Source organism: Diorhabda sublineata, chromosome 8, assembly GCF_026230105.1.
Source record: "Diorhabda sublineata isolate icDioSubl1.1 chromosome 8, icDioSubl1.1, whole genome shotgun sequence".
In the NCBI taxonomy this organism is placed as follows: Eukaryota; Metazoa; Arthropoda; class Insecta; order Coleoptera; family Chrysomelidae; genus Diorhabda; species Diorhabda sublineata.
Genome location: NC_079481.1, coordinates 5,166,386 through 5,186,291, shown reverse-complemented (window position 1 = coordinate 5,186,291; position 19,906 = coordinate 5,166,386). Strand labels below are relative to the sequence as shown.

Genomic DNA, 19,906 nt, shown 5'->3' with positions numbered 1-19,906 from the left:
GAATACGTTTAGATCTCTTACTAAGTCATCAAAGATGTGGTTCAGCCAAGGCCTAGAAAAATGTTCATTGTGGAGTAGTGGAGCGGATGCTGATAGCACTTTTGCCAATTATTAATGTGATTAGTGGACTACCTAATTATTCTTGGTATCAAAAACTTCATATCGTATATTTTTTGCAATTAGTATCATTGAAAGCTGAAAGTAATTATGTACTTTCTTTCCTTTTAAAGTATTATATAGATACTACATAAAAATAAAATCTTCTTCTCGATGAGATGATTTGTGTCATTCATATTATAATGGAATATAGTTAAGACATTTGAGCAGTATGGTAATGAAGAGACATGCCTGAAGAGTTATTTTTTTATAGTGAAAGGTCTAAAGGCGGAAAATATCAATGATAAAAAAATTAGAATCAAATAATATTTAATAACATGTTTGGGTGATATTTCCAAAGGAAAGGCTCATCACAATTTTAACACCAAAGATTTTTCCTTGTACAAATTGTCATGCAATCATATTAGTATCATTAAGGAGTATTTTTATGCATAAAAATTAGTCATATTCTCATTATTTATAAATTAAAAGTCATAATATTTGATAAAAATAACTTTTTTTAATGGCGTGATTCCCATTGATACTTGTCAATGCCGTCAAAGGCGCATAAATGAGCTAATATTTATATTTTATACACTTGTGCAATAAAAACTTGAAAGGCAAATAACCCGTTTCTTGGAATAGATGTTAACTATGATAATAACTCGTATGGATGAAAAAATATTGACTATAAACCTCGACCTTCTTTGGGTACCTACTGTTGATGTTTTTATACTAAAAAAAGAAGCATTGTCCTTCCGACATGTTGCAATCTTACATTAAAACTGAATCTTTCTCTCAAGTAATAGAAATAAATCTTTCAATCGACATGATACTTAATGAATATATCAATTAATCCGTTGAAATATGAATCTACGAATCAATGAATCATTAATGATTCCACGAGTCAACCACGAATCAGCAACGAATTAAGTACGAACTGACAATAACGAGTTAATAATGAACGAACGCCGAATCGACATAAAATTAGCAACGAATCAATAACAGGTCAACGAAAAATCAATATCGAATCAACATCGACGAAGAACAAATGAATAATGAACCAACAACAAACCAATTCACAATCAATAACAAATTAACAACAAATCAGCGGAGATTTAACAACAAACCAATACTTAACATAAATAATCAATAATGGAACAACAATGAATTAACAATAAAGTAATAACGAAGTAACAATTAAATAACAAAGAAATAACAACGAACAAACAACGAATTTACAACGAATCAATAAGAAATAGAACACGAATCAAAAACTTATCTATAACGATGCCACAAGAAACCAATATTTAACATAACCAATTAATAATGAATCAACAATAATTCAACAATGAATTAACAATAAAGTAATAACGAATTAACAATTAAATAACAAAGAACTAACAACGAACTCACAACGAATTTACAACGAAGAATAAAGAATCAATCAACAAAGAATCATCGAAGCAACGAATCAACAACATATCAATACTTAAGATAACCAATCAATAATGAATCAACAACAAATCAACAATGAATTAACAGAGAATGAATAAAGAATCAACAACAAATCAACAAAGAATCATCGAAGTAACGAATCAACAACATATCAATACTTAACATAACCAATCAATAATGAATCAACAACAAATAAACAATGAATCAACAATAAATTAATAAAGAATCAATAAAGAATTAACAACAAAGTAATAACGAATTAACAATGAATTAACAAAGAACTAACAACGAAATCACAACAAATTTAGAACGAAGAATAAAGAATCAACAACAAATCATCGAAGTAACGAATCAACAACATCAATACTTAACATAACCAATCAATAATGAATCAACAACAAATCAACAATGAATTAACAGAGAATAAATAGAGAATCAACAACAAATCAACAAAGAATCATCGAAGTAACGAATCAACAACATATCAATACTTAACATAACCAATCAATAATGAATCAACAACAAATAAACAATGAATCAACAATAAATTAATAAAGAATCAATAAAGAATTAACAACAAAGTAATAACGAATTAACAATGAATTAACAAAGAACTAACAACGAAATCACAACAAATTTAGAACGAAGAATAAAGAATCAACAACAAATCATCGAAGTAACGAATCAACAACATATCAATACTTAACATAACCAATCAATAATGAATCAACAACAAATCAACAATGAATTAACAGAGAATAAATAGAGAATCAACAACAAATCAACAAAGAATCATCGAAGTAACGAATCAACAACATATCAATACTTAACATAACTAATCAATAATGAATCAACAACAAATCAACAATAAATTAACAAAGAATCAATAAAGAATTAACAACAAAGTAATAACGAATTAACAATGAATTAACAACGAAATCACAACAAATTTACAATGAAGAATAAAGAATCAACAACAAAGCAACATAAAATAGATAACGAATCAACAGCGATTCAAAAACTAATCTAGAACGATCGAACAACAAACCAATACTTAAATAACCATTCAAGAATGGATTAATAACGCATTACGAATTAACAACGAACTAACAAATGAATAAATAACAACAAATCAACAAAGAATCAACAACGAATTGACAAAGAACTAACATCGAATTAACAACGAACTAGTAGCGTATTTACAACGGATGAATAAAGAATCAAACACTAATCTATAACGATTTAAGAACAAACTTATACCTAACTTAACCATTCTATAATGAATCAACAACAAATCAACAATGACTTAACAGATAATCAATAACAAATTAACAAGGAATTTATCTAAATACACTGTGTACGCTGACACCACACCAACATTCACAATTACATGTTTGAAGTGCGTTTCGGTAGCTAAATTATCCTCTTCAGAAACTGAAAAAGAGGTGTTTTCAACATAAATCCATTACGTAGAAGGTGAATGTGAAAGAGGTTCGTCAAACAATGATAAATCACGCCAATCATCCCCATGAATGATATCCATCATCATTTACTCTTTAAATAATATATCGTTAATAGTTTTTGTCCAAGAACCTAGTATGTTAGACAGTTCAAGTTCACTATCACCAACTTTTTCGATACTCCCTATATACTGTTAATTCAAACAATTTCACCAAAATTTCGATGTATATTTTCAGCTCTATTTTGAGAATAAATACATAAATACAAATTTCCTTGTTCTAAAAGCACCAAATGCATTCGGAAGCATTAGAAAATTCTTATTTAAACCAGCTAAAACTTGACTGTGAGATTGATACGCCTCAACCAAGTTTAACTCGGTTCAATGCTCCAATACATAATTTATTTGGCAATAAGAAACTGTATGATCATATAACATAAAAGTAAATAGGTGATTTGTAAACAAAATGATAAATTCACCTATAATTGTCATTTTATGTATCTATACATAAAAAAATTAATTAATCAAGCCTCGTGTTCGTATAATATTCTATTTAGTTTTAACACCTGTCTATTTACAGTATTCAGGGTAGACAAGGTATTGCTCGTTAACGTTTATTATTACTTGACATCAATAGATCCTTCATAATGAAACAAATAATTGATTGTACAGAATTTTTGCATTTTAGAATTCAATCGAAAACTAGCGATACCTTCTCTAGTTTACGTATACTGAAGATTGATGGCGGCCAGTTGTCAAGGAAATTTTGAATTATATTGGTCAAGGCGAGTTAGAAGTGCATAACAGACTTGATAAATACGTTGAGAAATCTTGTGTGTGCTCGATAATATTTTCCGACGATTCACGTGAAATATTCAATATTTCGTTCTCGATCTAATTTTTCCGGAAAATAATACACTCCGCCAAAAAAAGTATCGTATCACTTTGAATTCTAATTATTGCAATGAAATAAGTAACTGTTATTATCTACAGTATCAGTCAAAAGTTTTTAACCACCCTATAATGCATTCATTAAATTTCAAAATAATATATTTCCAACAAATTTCTCTTTCAGATTGCGAAGGTTAAAACGGTGTCTTATAAAGCATTGTGATTGTAGTTTAGTCCTTACTAATCCCGCGAGAATCAAAAACGTGCTGTGATTTATTCTTTTTCAAAAAGACATCTTTTTGTTTAGTTCTCATACGAATGGTTATGTTCACCGAATTTAAAATACCCTAACGTGTATACAACGAGCTTTGGTGTACAGGGAGGCCTCGAAAAACCACAACCGCTGAAGAAAAACGTGCCCGAAGATAGGAGTTCAGTTCAATGAATATAGAGATCTCTCTTTTAGTACTTCTTCAGTGATGAAGAGATTGAGAGAAGCTGGCCTTTTTGGAATGGTAGCAAAGTGCTAAATGCATGGAAAATGGACGCACGAAGAGTGAGAGAGATAGTTTTATGGAGTAATTAGTGAAAGATTGAGATTTTCAAGTCTAAAAGAAGAATATTTGAGAGCAGGTCAAAGGAAGAAAAGATTCTTAATCTAATACCGACTCTGGTGCAGGCTCGATGATGGTTCGGGGATGTTTTGGATAAAGAGCGACTTGAGACCTGATAAAAATTGGAGATAAAAGGATCCAAAAATATTGGAGAGAAATGTAGTGCGCTCTGGCCAGCCATCATTGAAAGTAATGACTTGGTCGTGACTATGCAGCCCGATTGATTTGTGAGACAAATTTGTCAGGAAAATCAGGAAACAGTGATCTATTCTCACCTCAAATTTTTACCTAACCAAAGCGACGACGCGGAACACTTTAAAGTTGATTTGTAAAGCAAGCACAATAAAAACAAAAATTGGATGATGAGATTGACTCAGACGCAAATATTTTTCAAAGCTGCTTTTTACCTGTGCGATTAGTTTTCGGCAAGAACAATGAAAAGGTGTTGTGGAAAAACCCTTAGTCTCCCCGATTTTGTCGCCCAATACGATTACGCTTCGCCAAAGAAACAACTGACATGACTAATGAAGAGATTAATTAAGTTCAGAATTCCATAAGCAATTTAACTGCGATTGAGGTTGATATTGACGGAAACAAATTTTTGGTGCATTCCCATTTTGTAATGACATTGTAATGAAAAAATCCAAAGATTTTAATAATTTAGAGGACAAAAGGAAAATTACAGAGAGTGCCACTGAATTCGGCCTGTCTATTTTACATACTAGAATTAGATTTTTTCAAACCATTCTGCATTCGAGTACAAGTTGGCCGTAAAAAAGTATTGGGACAGAAAACCAGATGAGGAAAAATAAATGGAGAAAAACAGAAAAGCTGAAATATTAGTTGACAAAGAGAAAGCAGTGTATGTAATATTGTATACGTGTTACATCCCTTATCAATTAGAAATACTTGTGCGATATAAGTATTTAAATAAAAAACATTAGATTTTGCTAATTTGAAAGAAAACTTTAGTATATGAAGGATTAAACAGTTTGCACTTGGAATAGTATGAATTTGTAAATTTTTCTCGACATTAAATTGAGAGGATTTCTGTGTACAACATTATGTATCCTGTTTGTTGTTTAGGCTTATTAAAATTATTTTTTTTTGCTCATTGTCTCGATTATCGTCTTTTTATTTGCTATGATTCTTTAGCAAAACAAATAATCGCTACACCAACCAACCAATTCCCTAAAATCACTGACATGACGGTCTATTCAACCTTTGAATAAATTTTGATGTTAATTAACATATTTCTTGACAGTATTCGATGTCATTGACATTACTACCTTGACTATAAATAAATGCCATTTCCTTTTTTAAAATGATATAAGTGAGGAAGAAATATGTCTTTATCTCACGTGTCTTTGCATATTTTTAATCAATTTGGCAGAATTCTGCTATGTAATCTCTCAAAAGAGAAAAAGATATGAGAAAACGGTTTTTTAAAAAAAAATTTTTATAAAGTAGTTTTCAATTACTTTTAAGTAGGTTGCTAGTTAAATTTTGAAATAAAGGAATAAAAATAAGTATTTTTAATTGAATAAGGCTTTATTGTGGAAGCATTTTTTCCATTTCAATTAAGGTACCTCCAAAGCTCAATGTGATTTGAACGCATCAACTGCTTCTTCAGATGTAGAAAAACGTTGACTCCTTAATTGATTTTTGCTCAACGGGAATAAGAAGAAATCATTGGGTGCCAATTATATTTCGAACACTTCTGACAATCAAATGCTGGTGTACTATCCAGAATTGATCTGTTTACCAAAAAACGTTATTTCGTCTTAGCCCTCCAACTCCTACGAGAGCGAGCGCCAAAGCCATGAGGACAAAGGGCTCAACCAACTTTCGGCATAAGACCCTTGCAATCGATTGTTGTTAAATTTCGAGTTTATTTGCATAAATACATGATTCGTCGCCTATCACGATCTTATAAGACGTCTTTTGAGCACCTTGATTGGATTTTAGAGCATTTTTTTACACCAATCGACACGATCATTTTTGAGCGGTATTCAAAGCGAACGAATATTTTTGACAGTCAAATGTGCATGTAATACTGAATGTATGCGAGTGGTATTAATGCCCAAGCAAGTCCTAATCTCATGGTATGTGTCGCCATAGCTGATTTTGGACGACTTTTACAAAATTTATCTTGTAGCGAAGTGCGACCACGATTGAATTAGGAAAGCCAACACGGTGGTTCCAGATGGTGCTTCATTAATAAAAATCGAAGCGAGTTGATTGGCTAATTGCTGCTGGTTTAATCTACGTTGAAAGTCATATGAATGTGTAAAACAAAGTATGGAATATCTTTGCGTGAAAAATGTGATGGAATGTAATTCAAAATATCATTTAAGCCTGCTATGCTACAAAAAATAGGTTAATTTCTGTGTTTTTCATATGAAAACTTTGCTTTTCTTATAAGAAAGGCATAAATTAAGTTTTGTCCAAGTTTCATCCGTCTTTACGCAATTTGAATAAAATTTTTTAATTGCTTTCTAATTGCTTTCTAGAATTATATTTGTGTTTTTAAGAAATATGGATTGAAGAAAATAAAACGCACAATCCGAGCTATCTCATCAGCAAATTGTACTAGCTGCCATTCTTCAAGTAATTAAGTCTTCTTTGTGGTTAAGTATTGAGAAAATACTTAAGGGGTCGTCATCACATTATCTATCTCGAAATTTTCCAATACTAACATCCAAAGTTTAGGAATTACACACTTCAGCATGTAATGTTAAAATTTTCAAAAACTGCATATATATATTTTGCATAAAATTTAGTAAAAACATTTTAAATTATGACCTATAAAAATTTAAAAACAAATCAATTTAGAATAGTTTCAAATATATGCATATGAAATTTCAGGTCAATCGGTCGAATGGTTTTTGAGTCACTTCAAAAAACCACCTTCATCAAGTGAAACGATTTGCAATTTTCAAATTAAAGTAACATTACAAGCTCAAAAGTTTGGATGAGAGCAATTCCCAAACTTATTGACCGAATAACTTTAAATTTGGTTTTTAGGGCCAAACTTGTCTGAAAAAATCGATCTATAGGAGAAAAACTGGGTGTGGGAAAATTTTAGTGTAAATTTTTATGTGAAGACGACCCCTTGAACAGTTTTTGTAATGCATAACTATAAAGAAGACTAAAATCCATGAAGAATGGCACCTGGTGCATTTCTCTACGACAATTTGTTGATGAGATAACTCGGATTAGCATTTGGCATTCTATAGAATGTCTAGGTATTATAAAGAAAGCATAAGGAAAGTATGTAATACTTCTTTTATTTTATACCTTGCCTAAAAAAGTTCGTATAAAACTTTTTAAACCATTACTGAGCTTGTATAGTATTTTTTTCCATCGAGAAACAATGATTGAATAACACACAAGATTGTTTTGAATCCACTGTTTCAAAAATAACAATTGTAGCTTCGCTTAAACGTCTCTCACTTTTTTCAGACCAATCGAAATGTCTTTTGACAGTTGATACTTCGTAAACGTCATATGGATTTGTCAATAGCAGCGCCATCTGTGTGTCAGTCACACGACTTATTGAGTGATGTAGTATGTAGCAATTTGAAAATGTATTAATAAGTTATTTTGGATTCATGGTACATTCTATACACCATTACTCAGCTGTAAACGGCCTAAAATACTTTATTAGACAACTTAGGTTACTTTATGAATACACGGTATAATTGCATATATACACTCAACTTTTCGAAACAACTTTGTATTGAATTATTGGCTAGAATATTCCCTTCCAGTAGCTTCTTTACCATTCATCGGTCTTAACGCAATTAATATCGAATTTTGGTTGACGTAATTGTGAAATAACGAGTGCATTGACATACTGGGTTGATGAAATAAATCTGAAAACCTTGATTCGATAATCGTTTTCTCTCATGCGAGCCATATTTCGTTACGTAGAATATTATGTATTTCTAGTTAATTCATTGCCTATAGTTAATTGGTATAAATTATTTGATACAAATTGTGTTAATTATGTTCAAGTTTATCTTATGATGATATTCATTTATTTAACGTTCGATATACACGTTATTTGAATAATATTTCCATAACTAACAAATATATTTGAATTATTAGGGGAATAATAAGTGGTTTGTTGATCTATTCGATGAAGCAAATGTTGAACATTGAATTTTATTTATATTTTATTTTTTTGTTGAATTCTACATTTTGGTTATTATGTTTTCTATTAACTAATGTTTTTGTTTTCTCGTTTTCCTGTGTGTATGTACAAAGTGTGATAAAAAACCATTAAATTTTTCATTCTTTTACCTCGAGACACTTACGAGGGCTGTACGGTACGAACTAAGTTGCCATGTTGTCTCATACACTCGATCCAGTCAAGTTTGGAAAGAAAAGAAAAGCGCACGGATTTAAATATAGAGAATACTGTGGATGGACTAGTAGTTCGTAGCCCGATACGACTAATTTTATCTATGGGGAAGCGGAGATGTGAGCTTATGTGTTTTAATTGTAGTCGATGTAAATAACACCATGTAAATCTCAAAAAAAACGGTTGCCATCACCATGTCCACAGTAATAGCGTTTCTGGCGCCATCAGGCAGTGAAGCTGAGTACTTATCGTTAGTTAAGATTCAGAAAGTATCCGGAGGCAGTGAATTGAGTTGAATACTCCAAAAAAACGGTTGTTTTCTTTAATTTCTTTAATTTCTTTAATTTCAGCATCAAAATGAACAAGAATAATTTTGGCCTGTTATAGGTTTTTTGTTGTTTTCAAGATTACACATTTAGAGTATGACCTTGACCTTATTACTGATTTTAATTTTCTGGAATCATTTATTATACTCGTGAGCACACTGCTCACCAAATTACTTTCCAATTGTGAGTGTTGTTGTGGTTATAGCGTTGATAAAGAGTATAGTTATATTTTTTTTACCGAAAAAACGGTTTTTTCTTCCTTTCGGGTATTTTTATCTACTACCAACGAAAAATTTTCCGACGCTTTCCTTAAAAAAGTTATATAGACACTATAAATATACCAAAATAAATCAGCATATTAACATTTGCTGCGTGCGAAACACATGCTTTTAAATAATTTCTCCAGATTCACGTGAATGTGGATAAGAGGTTTGATAGTAAAGATCACGTGATGTTTTTATGCGCGCACAAATTGCACAAAATCCTAATTGTTCATAATCATTACATAAATGCATTCGTATTCAGAGTACTTGAAAATATGAAAATTTGCGATGATCTGGGAAGCAAAAAAAAACTTTTTTGTGAAGCATTTACATCAACTTTATGCTTTACGTGAAATTTTACAATCTCGCTCTTTTTGAACGGGAAACATTAATTATTATTGACTGCATCATGAAGCTGTTATTATAAATAAAAATTGAGTCATCAATGATTCTAGTTTTGGAATAGTTTTGGTTCTACATCGGTTGTCATTTAATAGATGACGTTCGTTAACCAATATTCCGTTACAAAAAAAAATAATCATAAATAGTTTATCGTTCAATTAATTCATTCATAACATTGTAATATTTCATTGATAAATAGATTGAATATTTGAAATTTCCTGTGGTTCAAATAATGTTTCTATAAGATTATAATAATTGCTGTTAACCCACGATATTTATTTTTTGATAAATATGGAAAAATAAACATATTTTGTTTATTGATTTGTAATAACTGTAATAATAATCAGTACTCAGTTGCTTCATTTAATCGTTCATTCTATTTTTGACACCTGTTTGGTTTCTCACACATAAACAATTTTAAATGATAAAAGTTATTCTATAAACATTCTTTATCATTTCATTTCTTTATAACGAAAATGTGGGCAATAACAAACTATTTTCCAAATTAGTTTAATAATTTTAGAAAATTACATATTATTCCAATATAAAAACACAATTTAATATTATTGCCTATTAAAGCCGATTCATAAACATATCTTTCCGTTTGCAGTTGCCGTTCGCGAGTGACGTTTGCCGTTTGACGTTCGTAGCAAATTCAACACCCTATTCATATACTTGACGTGATTGCCGTTAACCTACAAATTTTGTTAATGTTTTTGACATGTTTACTGCTTTTTATTATCGTGATATTTTGGTTTCTAATCCAGTATTATTGGAAATAACGAATGGAAAACAAGCAAGACCACCATAAACGGACAACAGAACGAGAAATAACCACAACTTCACGCTCTAACGTCAAACGTCAAAATCACGTGACAAACGCAAACGGATGTGATTGGATCTTTTATATTGATACGAAAGTTGCTACGATCGGCTGACAGAAAATTTTATGTTGAAAGTCACCAACGGTGGATGGCAATGTTGAACGGCAACTATGAATGGGTTTTTAATTTTGTAACAGCAAACGGTAACGGCAATGGCAAACGGCAAGTTTATGAATCGGCCTTTATACTCCAACTTAGTTATTTTAAACTTGCTGTGCAAATGCTTCAGGGGGTTAATTTGGGTAGAGCTACGTATGAACCTGTGAAAAATTCTGTTTTCGGATCAGTAGATGAAAATATATGAAACGTTCAACAACTAGGAAAATATTCAATTTAAAAATGCAAACAAAACGAAATGCCAATACAAATAACCTAAAGTTTGAAGAATTGCTTACTCGAGGGAGCATTGTTAAACGAGATGTAGAAAAAGTCTTATAAATTATAGAAAATTTTATTTATCTTATTTATTTGTTTTATCTGTTCAATATGCCAAAAATGAGAGAAAAACGATGACTTTACTAGACTCATGGTGGTTGTGTAGTTTTTCGAGGGATTTCGATTGAAGACCTCTTTTTATAGAAGCTGGTCCAAGTCGACTGCTGCCGCTCAAGCTAGTAACTAGCAGTAGCCTACATGTAGACATTCATCATTTTTGTTTACTAGTTTATATTTAAACCAATCATTTCTCTTACTTTACTATTTTCTCAACTTTCAATTTGGAGATCAGGGCAGCATGTTTTCCAGCGAAATATCGCGTGATGTCTAGCGGAAGCTCTTGGTTTCATTAAGGCTGGTGTCGCACAAGCTGGAGGCTGGTAGTGGCCTATATGTAGACATTCATCATTTTTCTGGTTAGTGTACCTTTAAACCAAGCATTTTACTTCATTTTGAAGTCTTTATAATTTTTAATAAATGATGTCATTATACTATAATACATCTTCAGTTGGAAATATTACAAGTTTACTAACATCGTTCTACATATTTATTTCGCTGTTGTTTCGAAGAGACATACTTTGACTTGGGCACGAAAAAGCTTGAATGGAGCTCCTCCAGGCATGCCGAAGCGAAACGAGAGCTATCGTGTATACTCACCACTTGTTTTGACGTGTTTTGTCTTGAGTATCAAAATTTCGAGCTATTCTTAAACGTGTTATGGAGTTTTTGTGAATTTTTTGCGGCAAAATTTTGGAACAATGATCTGTTAAATAGTGTGTATTTGATGACTACTCTTACATAATCAAATTAATTATTAATTTTATTAATAACGGAAGGAGTTTAGAGAATTTCAATATTTTTCAAATATTGTTGAGATAATTTTTTGATAGGTTTTAAATTAATTACATTCGGGAATATCCATAATATGATATAAATATATGAATTTTCAAATCAGATTAGCACAAAGAATAAATAAATATCCAGATTTCGTTCCTCATACTGACACTAATAACATCGTGGACATCCTTAAACAACTAAAAATAAAAGAGTATAGATACCGGGAACTGGCCAAAGCAATTTAACAACAAAGCATTAGTTCATAAAAAACGCTAGCAACTAATTTTAGGATCATATGTTCAAGATCAACTAATTTTAGGATCATATGTTCAATATCTCACTCGATTAACATGATTGAAAACGATCCATGGATAAACTCCATTGCATTCCAAAAAACAGTACGGATCCAGAGAAAGGACAAGTACTGAAGAAGTGATTTGAGAATTATTGAGGAAAATAATTGATTCGTCAAAAATAGAAACTTTCCAAGAATTATCTTAGAAACAGGAAATAAATCGACAAGGCAGAAAATTATAGGAATGTGGAGTTCTGCAAGGTACAATACACTATTTAATGATCACCAAGCTAAATATTTGGAAATACGAACAAAAAATGATTATTTACAATGAATAAATTTAAATGCTATTTACCAATTTGTTGAAAGGAAGAAAAAACTGTTTATAATTTTGTAATAACATAGTAATATTCAATCTGCCCTTTTTTGTTAATAAGTTTGTAAAGACATTAAGACTTTTTTCGACAAGATATGACGAGGGATACGTGATCAAAAGCTTTTGCGCAATTTCCATCATTCCAGAAGGATATTTTTTGGGTATTTCTACCTGCAGCCAAAATCTTTGATATCCTCTTTCAAATATCCCTAATTAGTGTTCAGCTGGAGTAGCACCTCTTTTAATCATATTCTCCGGCTCATTGAATGAATTTATGATCCTTGGTGATACTTTCATAGACACAATATTTTCAAATCCGATTTTAATCATCATGCAGAGCAATCAAATGTTGAACATATGTCTGAATATCTTCTATATAAGACAAGTTTGAAAACTGTGAAAATTCACGTTGACCAATATTTTCCTTCATACAATTTACCAAGAAAAGCTGAAATTACATCCTTTGTTTTTATTAAATTTAGACTATCCACTTGTAAGTTGAGGTCATTTATTGAATAAATGCGATGTCTGCATTGAGGTTGACTAGGATTTCATTTGAAAAAGGATCTTTGCTTTTCAAAAACCAAGTCAAAAAGTTAATAAAATCTTGATAAACATGCACCAATCGTTTTTCTTCATATTTTATTAACTGCATTGGTGCATTGGTCTGCCTTTTCGTTTGTTGGGATACTGATGTACTTTTGGACCCAAATCACCGATACGTTTGCATTGGATTGGTGGAAAAGATGTAGTTGAGTTTCAATAAGGAGACCTAGTGGATGCTTGAGGAAAAGTGGATGAATGTTGTGGATGGATCTTATAAAGTCAACAATTATTGCGATGATTAGTGACTGTATATGGCATATAGTTCTCCAGTGTGGATAATATTATGAACATGTGATTTTCGTTGCTGCTTCTAAGCTTTTTAGTGTTTTGGATGCGTTGATGTACCAAAAAGAGCTCAGAAATCTGCTGATTTAACTGTTAGGGTAGTTGTTTATTGGAGAATATTTTCCTAGAAGGGGATATTTGTTTGTTTGCTATGCAAATAAGTATTTAAATAATTTGTAGTAAAACTGTGATTAACAGGATTCTTATAGATTCAATTGATGTAGCATATCCTCTAATTTTAGAAGCGCTCCACTTTTTTTCAAATTTTTATTTCCTTATTTAAAAATGAATAAATGATAATATTTATTCTAAACCGTCGACTAATGTATTTAATTTGTTTCTTGTCAAAGATAAAGCGAATTATTTCTTATCGGTAGAAAATAACGACTATTTGTGATGGTATAATTGCATAAATAATTAATTTATTTGCTGATATTACTTTGAAATAATTGAATTCTTCTGTATAGTTCGATTACCCATTCAATGATTAAATAATTATTGATTTTTTCTTGTTATTTTAAGCACTTATCTATATAAAAAACTATTCACGAATAATTATGTAATAAATGTTTTTAAGCAAACTGTTTTATAAATAATGGTAGCTAACATTTTGAGTTCAATTATAGGCAGAGAACTGATTCTGATAGCAATTAACGTGATAATTATACAGGGTGTTTCTAAATTCATACGACAAGATTCGGGAGGTGATTGCTTGTATGAAATTGAGATTGAGTCTTTCCCATAACAAATTTTCCTCAGTCCAAATATCATTCTCACAAGATAATACTAAAATTCAATTTTAATTATTTATAATTTTAATTATTATAGAAACTTCTAGAGTTCTGTAATTTTCATGCTCTTGTAAAGGATTAACCACGTGTCATTTTCAGCATTTACTATAAATCTTATTATATTTTACATCTTTACTATTTTTCACTCAAGTTGATAAAAAAATTGTGAATTATGGTCTTTTTTTATCTGCAGCTATTGGTTTTGTGAAAAAAATTTGAGAGTACAAATTTTTTTTAAAATAAAGCAATAATTGAGAGTTTTATTCATTAAGATCGCAAAACTTCAAATTAAAAATAGTTTTGACATGAAATAAACTAAGGGCTGCTAATTCCACCCCCGTATAATGTAACTGAAATATGGAAAAAGCATCCGTGGTTAGATCATTGCGAGTGCAAGAAAATTATAGAATTTCAGGTTTCTAACTTGTCTGAAATTCCATACGAGCATACTGTCTGAAGTTTGTCGCATGAATTTAGAAACACCCTGTATATTAATGTCCTTAAGTACAGGGTAAGTGTCGATGATTATCAAAATTGACTGGACTTCAATCCATCCAACAAAAATTGCAATCATGAAACCAACCACTCAAGTAAATAGGTCACGAGTCTTCGTGATGCTGAGTTTATCTTCTGCAATTCCCGTATCCATTTACTAAGCAGATTTAGCACCATTCGACTTCTGGAATCTTCTTTAAAATCAAAAATCTGTTAAAAGGAAAACATAGGAGGGATGAAACCAATTCTAAAGGAATTAATATTTTGTGTTTTCCTTTATTAATTATTATTATTATTATTTGCAAAATTAACATTTTTTTTTATTTTGCAGAAATCCTTACCTTAGCTTTGGTAGGAGTCATAATGGTGTGTTGTTCCTGCCTCATCTACTTCTATGATCCACTCAATTTCATTATACAAAAGGTACGTACTCTTAATCAATTCAGGTTCTCCGAAAATTTCAACATTTAAATTTGAAAATATAAATTGGAAAAAATATATTTGCGCAAGCATTAAGAGTTTCTCATCGTAATTCAGACATTTTGGCCACTCAATTTCTGTAACTGAATTCAAATGTTGCCACATTAGTTTGATTAATACAACCTTCGATATAATCGAAAAAGAAGTTAGATCAAGATTAAAAGTTGAAAAATTCTGATTCTTTTTTCCTTATTCGTCTTTGAATCCGTTTGCCTTATCCGTAAGCATTATTCTCCCATTTCAGAAAGATTGTTGCACGGCTATCCTCTTAGGAACACGTTCAGAATTAGTTAAGGGCTCAATATTTTACAATGCAAAAAAATGCACAATCACTTGCCAATTGAAATCAAATCGATATTATCAAAGAAGAAATAATCCATCGATATGTCCAAAGAGGGCGTTTACCACATATTCACTGAGAAATTATGCACGTGTAAGTTATCTGCATCTGCTTACTTTCAACCAAAAGCACAGTCTAGTGAACATTTCCTAGGCCTTATTGACGCGTTAAGCGAAATGAGTTGGATTTATTGCATCTCTTCATACCTGTAGATGGAACCTGGACCCATTACTAAACGAAAAACACTCAAAGAAGTGGATTACAAAGGGCGAATATGTTACAGAAAAGGCACAGACAGTTATATCGACTAGAAAAGTGATAGCAACTTTTTTTGGTAATTATAGGTTCACAATATCTACAAAAATGTACAAGAATATCAGGATAGTACCATGCTTCATTGCTTAGTGAGGTAAAGGAGGAAATTGCAAAAAACTACCAAATTTGAAGAAGTAGAAAGTGCTTTTCCATCAGATTAACACACTTTGATTATCGTCATGGCTAATATTCGTGAATTTCACCCACTATATTCACCCAATCTGATCACTAGCGACTTTAACCAGGCTCCTTACCTTGAAGTTTTTTATTCTAATAATTCCAATTTGTATTTGCACCTTCCTCTTTTCTGATTTCAAAATCTTTCCAATTATTATATTGGTTCCATTCATTTTTTTTATGTTTATCATGTATTTGGTCTTTATATTATTAATTTTGTGCTTCGCGTATTATCCTGATTGTTGCTTCTTGTAGCGATTCTAGGATTTATTCCTTGCTACTAGTGCTCTATCGCCTACGTGTGCCACAAACTTCAAGGATGTTTTACAAGAGTCCTTTAAATTACAGCCTCTTTTATTGCTATTCGAGTGCTATTTTGAATAACATCCTTAATAGTACATCAATTGTTTCACTCCTGATTCCACGCGTATATCATCTATCAAAACTTCTATGGTTAGTATTTGCACTTTCGACCTTTCCCATGCTATTGTTGTTCATTTGATTCGTTTTTTCGGCTCTTTCATGTCTTTCGAGTTCTTTATTTACTTTCTACAAATTATATTATTGATAAATAGCATACGGAGGCTTTTTGGCTGGTCTACGGTCAATATCTAGGTCTATGGTTCGTCTTCTGAAACCCTTTTGGTATTTTCCTAGCCTGTCTTTCCCTAAACCATTATTTTCTGTCTTATCGTTTTTATTATTATTAGTGGTGTTAAAAAGCTTGACTGTCCTCTTATTCTTGATTCCAGATATAATCCTTTTTCATATATTGGGATCAGTTATCATAACTTTCATTTCTGTGACATTGCTAGCCATTATTAGATACATAAATGTTTTTTATATGAAATATGAATGTTGTTACCACATTGATGTACCTCGTACGTTATTATTTTGATAATTGAGATATTTTTGAATTTTCAGTTGCTTTCTATTACACCTGGAAGCATATTATTTGGATTATGGGCAGACCCTCCTTACACACCAGCGCTAAAATTCTACATTTTTAACGTAACGAATTCAGAACAATTCCTTAACGGCGAAGAAAAGCTAAATATTACTGAAGTAGGGCCGTACTGCTATAGGTAAAGATGACATTACTTTTCATATTTAGTTATGAACAAGCTTCCTGAAGTTATTGCTGAAACTAAAACAGACGAAAACAGAAAGGGCATTATTAACTAAATTGGTTAGCGATACACTATAGTTGGTTATTAGAAAGTTTTTGGTAAATATTCTTGAGTAATTTTAGCTAAATATGTACGAGGATTTTCCAACTTAAATTATTAAAATAACTTCTTCAATTCTAGATTACATAGTCTCCGATTTCCTACGTTATGACGTGAATCACTTAGTATTTAAATCAGGTCTTTCTGACCATGAATTTGTATAACCTTGTAAATTTCTTCAGAAAAAGAGTTTGTGGGGATTTTGTATGAACAAAACTTCACCAAATTTCATAACTTATATTTAACAAATTATTGGCTTGATCGTTATGAAGATATTGACTATAAGGTGCTTCAATACAGAATCGTAGTCCGCGTGAAATTGATCATCACAAATCATGGTCTACGAAGGGTATACGTACTTCATCATTCTTGTATATTATAAAATTCACAGACAATCTTCATATCCTCAATTATATCAATATCTATAAATTATTTTATCGGAAAACTGTGAAAACTATTACAATAGTCGAATCTCTAGAGCTGGAAATTCTTCGAAATGAACTTGGTCATGATTTGATAGACAAAAAGTGTTTATCAAACTCTAATAACCTCGACATAGAGGTACTTGACAAATATTTAGCTATAAAATACCTGTAAATCTCTCTAAAAGAATCACAGTGCTTTTCTTAAACCTGTAGATAGATTAGAGCTACTGCAAACTATAATTATCTTTCAAAACAAAACTTTCTGCGGCATTGATGGGTCCTTTGGAAAGAGTTTTTTCCATGACAATCGTAACTATCTTCATATTGTATTATTACGAAACCTATCGAAATTAATCGAAAGACTAATGAAAAACCGTCTTTTTAAATATAAACTCGAGAAAGCTGAACACTTTTCTATTCCTCACTTAATAATAAATTTCTCACAGCCTAAGTTTCTTGTGACTTCTCTAAGGCCTTCGGTTGTGTTCATGAAATTCTTATCAACAAAATAGAGTATTAGGGCAATCTAGTTACTTCTTTAGAATGGTTTGTATCATATCTTGGATGTAGAAAGCAGCTGGTACTAGGTAATGGTGAAGTTTCGATTAATTTATCAGCTGGCAGTGGTGTACCTCAGTGTTCAGTTTTAGATCTAATTCTTTACACTCTTACATTCTAATAATAAAGCATTTTCGTTTAAAATAAAGGCTCCTTCAGATGTTGTGACATCAAATGCAGTGACAGCAGTTGAAATTCGACGTTATAATATGTATAAAACAATATGAAAAAAATGGAACGCCAATTTCAGAGTCTCTCTTTAATTACAAAAAAACAATAATACGACGCAATGCAAACTTTTTCCAACTATTTTGAAAATCGCAGGAGGATATACGAAAAGATTACATACATATTTTTCCTCAAAACAATCCTTAAAAATAGAAAAAGGAGCAACAACATCCACAGGTAGAGCTACCACTGAAAGGAAAAATAGTTTTAATAGGGACTATTTCAATAAAAATGAAAGTCTTGATGATGTTTTAGCACGAAGGACTGCAGAGGATGAGTTCCTATTTAGCGTTTTTGTATCAAGAGATTTAGGAAAGTTGCTTTTGTCTAAAAGTTACACTGATTTATTCAAAGTTTCACGGAAATATTAAAGAAGTAATTAAAAACATTCGCAAAATGGTTCGTATCTTTAAACGATTATCCTTGAAACATGACACTATACTGAAAAAGTTTGTGAAATTGGAACATATAAAAAAGCTTTTTTGATCGCACTCCAGCGAAACCAGATCCAATAGTTTGTTAACAAAGTTTGAAAGTCAAAGTTCTCCAAATATTGTATCCAGAAAGCGCTTGTAGAGCTGAATAATAGCGATAGAAGTGCTTTGTCGTTCTGATGCTAATTGTGCACAGTCAATGCTTTTTCAATTTTTTGTTTCACTAATTGACCGACAATGAGTCACGTTTGGCTTCTTAATTGGAAACACGGCCACTTGTTAGATCGCATTAAACATCATTAAAGTGAGTTCCGTATTATGGAAGAAGTTGGAATGACAGTCTCAAAGATTTGTCCAAGCAAACAGCTTCTGAAGAAGCAGATTGATGCGTTCACTGGGAGAATGAAGAATAACTGTCAAATTGAAAAAGAAGATGAAAGGGAAATTGAGATGCAAAATGATTGAGATGCAAAATGATTGATATGCAAATGATTGAGATGCAAAATGATTGATATGCAAAATGATTGATATGCAAAATGATTGAGATGCAAAATGATTCCGTATTAATTGAAAGTGACTAACAACAACTAACTCACTCGTCACGTTAAGAGAAAAACTGCTGATTGAAATACAAAACAGTATGATAAGATTTTCCTCAGACATATTCAAAAAAAGCGATTTGTCATTTTGAAGCAACTTCCATAAGAGTTTATAATTTTGAGTAAACTTATGAATATTTCAAAATGGTTCCTCTGAATTCCATTCAGCCAATGCGCGCTTTTTCAGCGTATGCATATTTGTCCAATAAAATTGGAGGCGAAACTTAGAAAGCAACATT

The 19,906-nt window shown here is 31.2% G+C and overlaps 2 protein-coding genes across 2 annotated transcripts in view; one reads left to right on the top strand and one right to left on the bottom strand.

Annotated features, from left to right (window-relative positions):
- LOC130448378 (pyrimidodiazepine synthase-like) overlaps window positions 1-19,906 on the bottom strand; it is a 445,274-nt gene that overhangs the window by 146,706 nt on the left and 278,662 nt on the right. The window lies entirely within an intron of this gene.
- Window positions 1-19,906, top strand: part of LOC130448371 (scavenger receptor class B member 1-like) — a 68,252-nt gene that overhangs the window by 39,616 nt on the left and 8,730 nt on the right. The window contains exons 2-3 of the mRNA XM_056785731.1: window positions 15,214-15,305; window positions 17,119-17,279. Of these exons, the coding sequence (XP_056641709.1) occupies window positions 15,214-15,305; window positions 17,119-17,279 (253 nt within the window). The remainder of the gene's footprint in view (window positions 1-15,213; window positions 15,306-17,118; window positions 17,280-19,906) is intronic.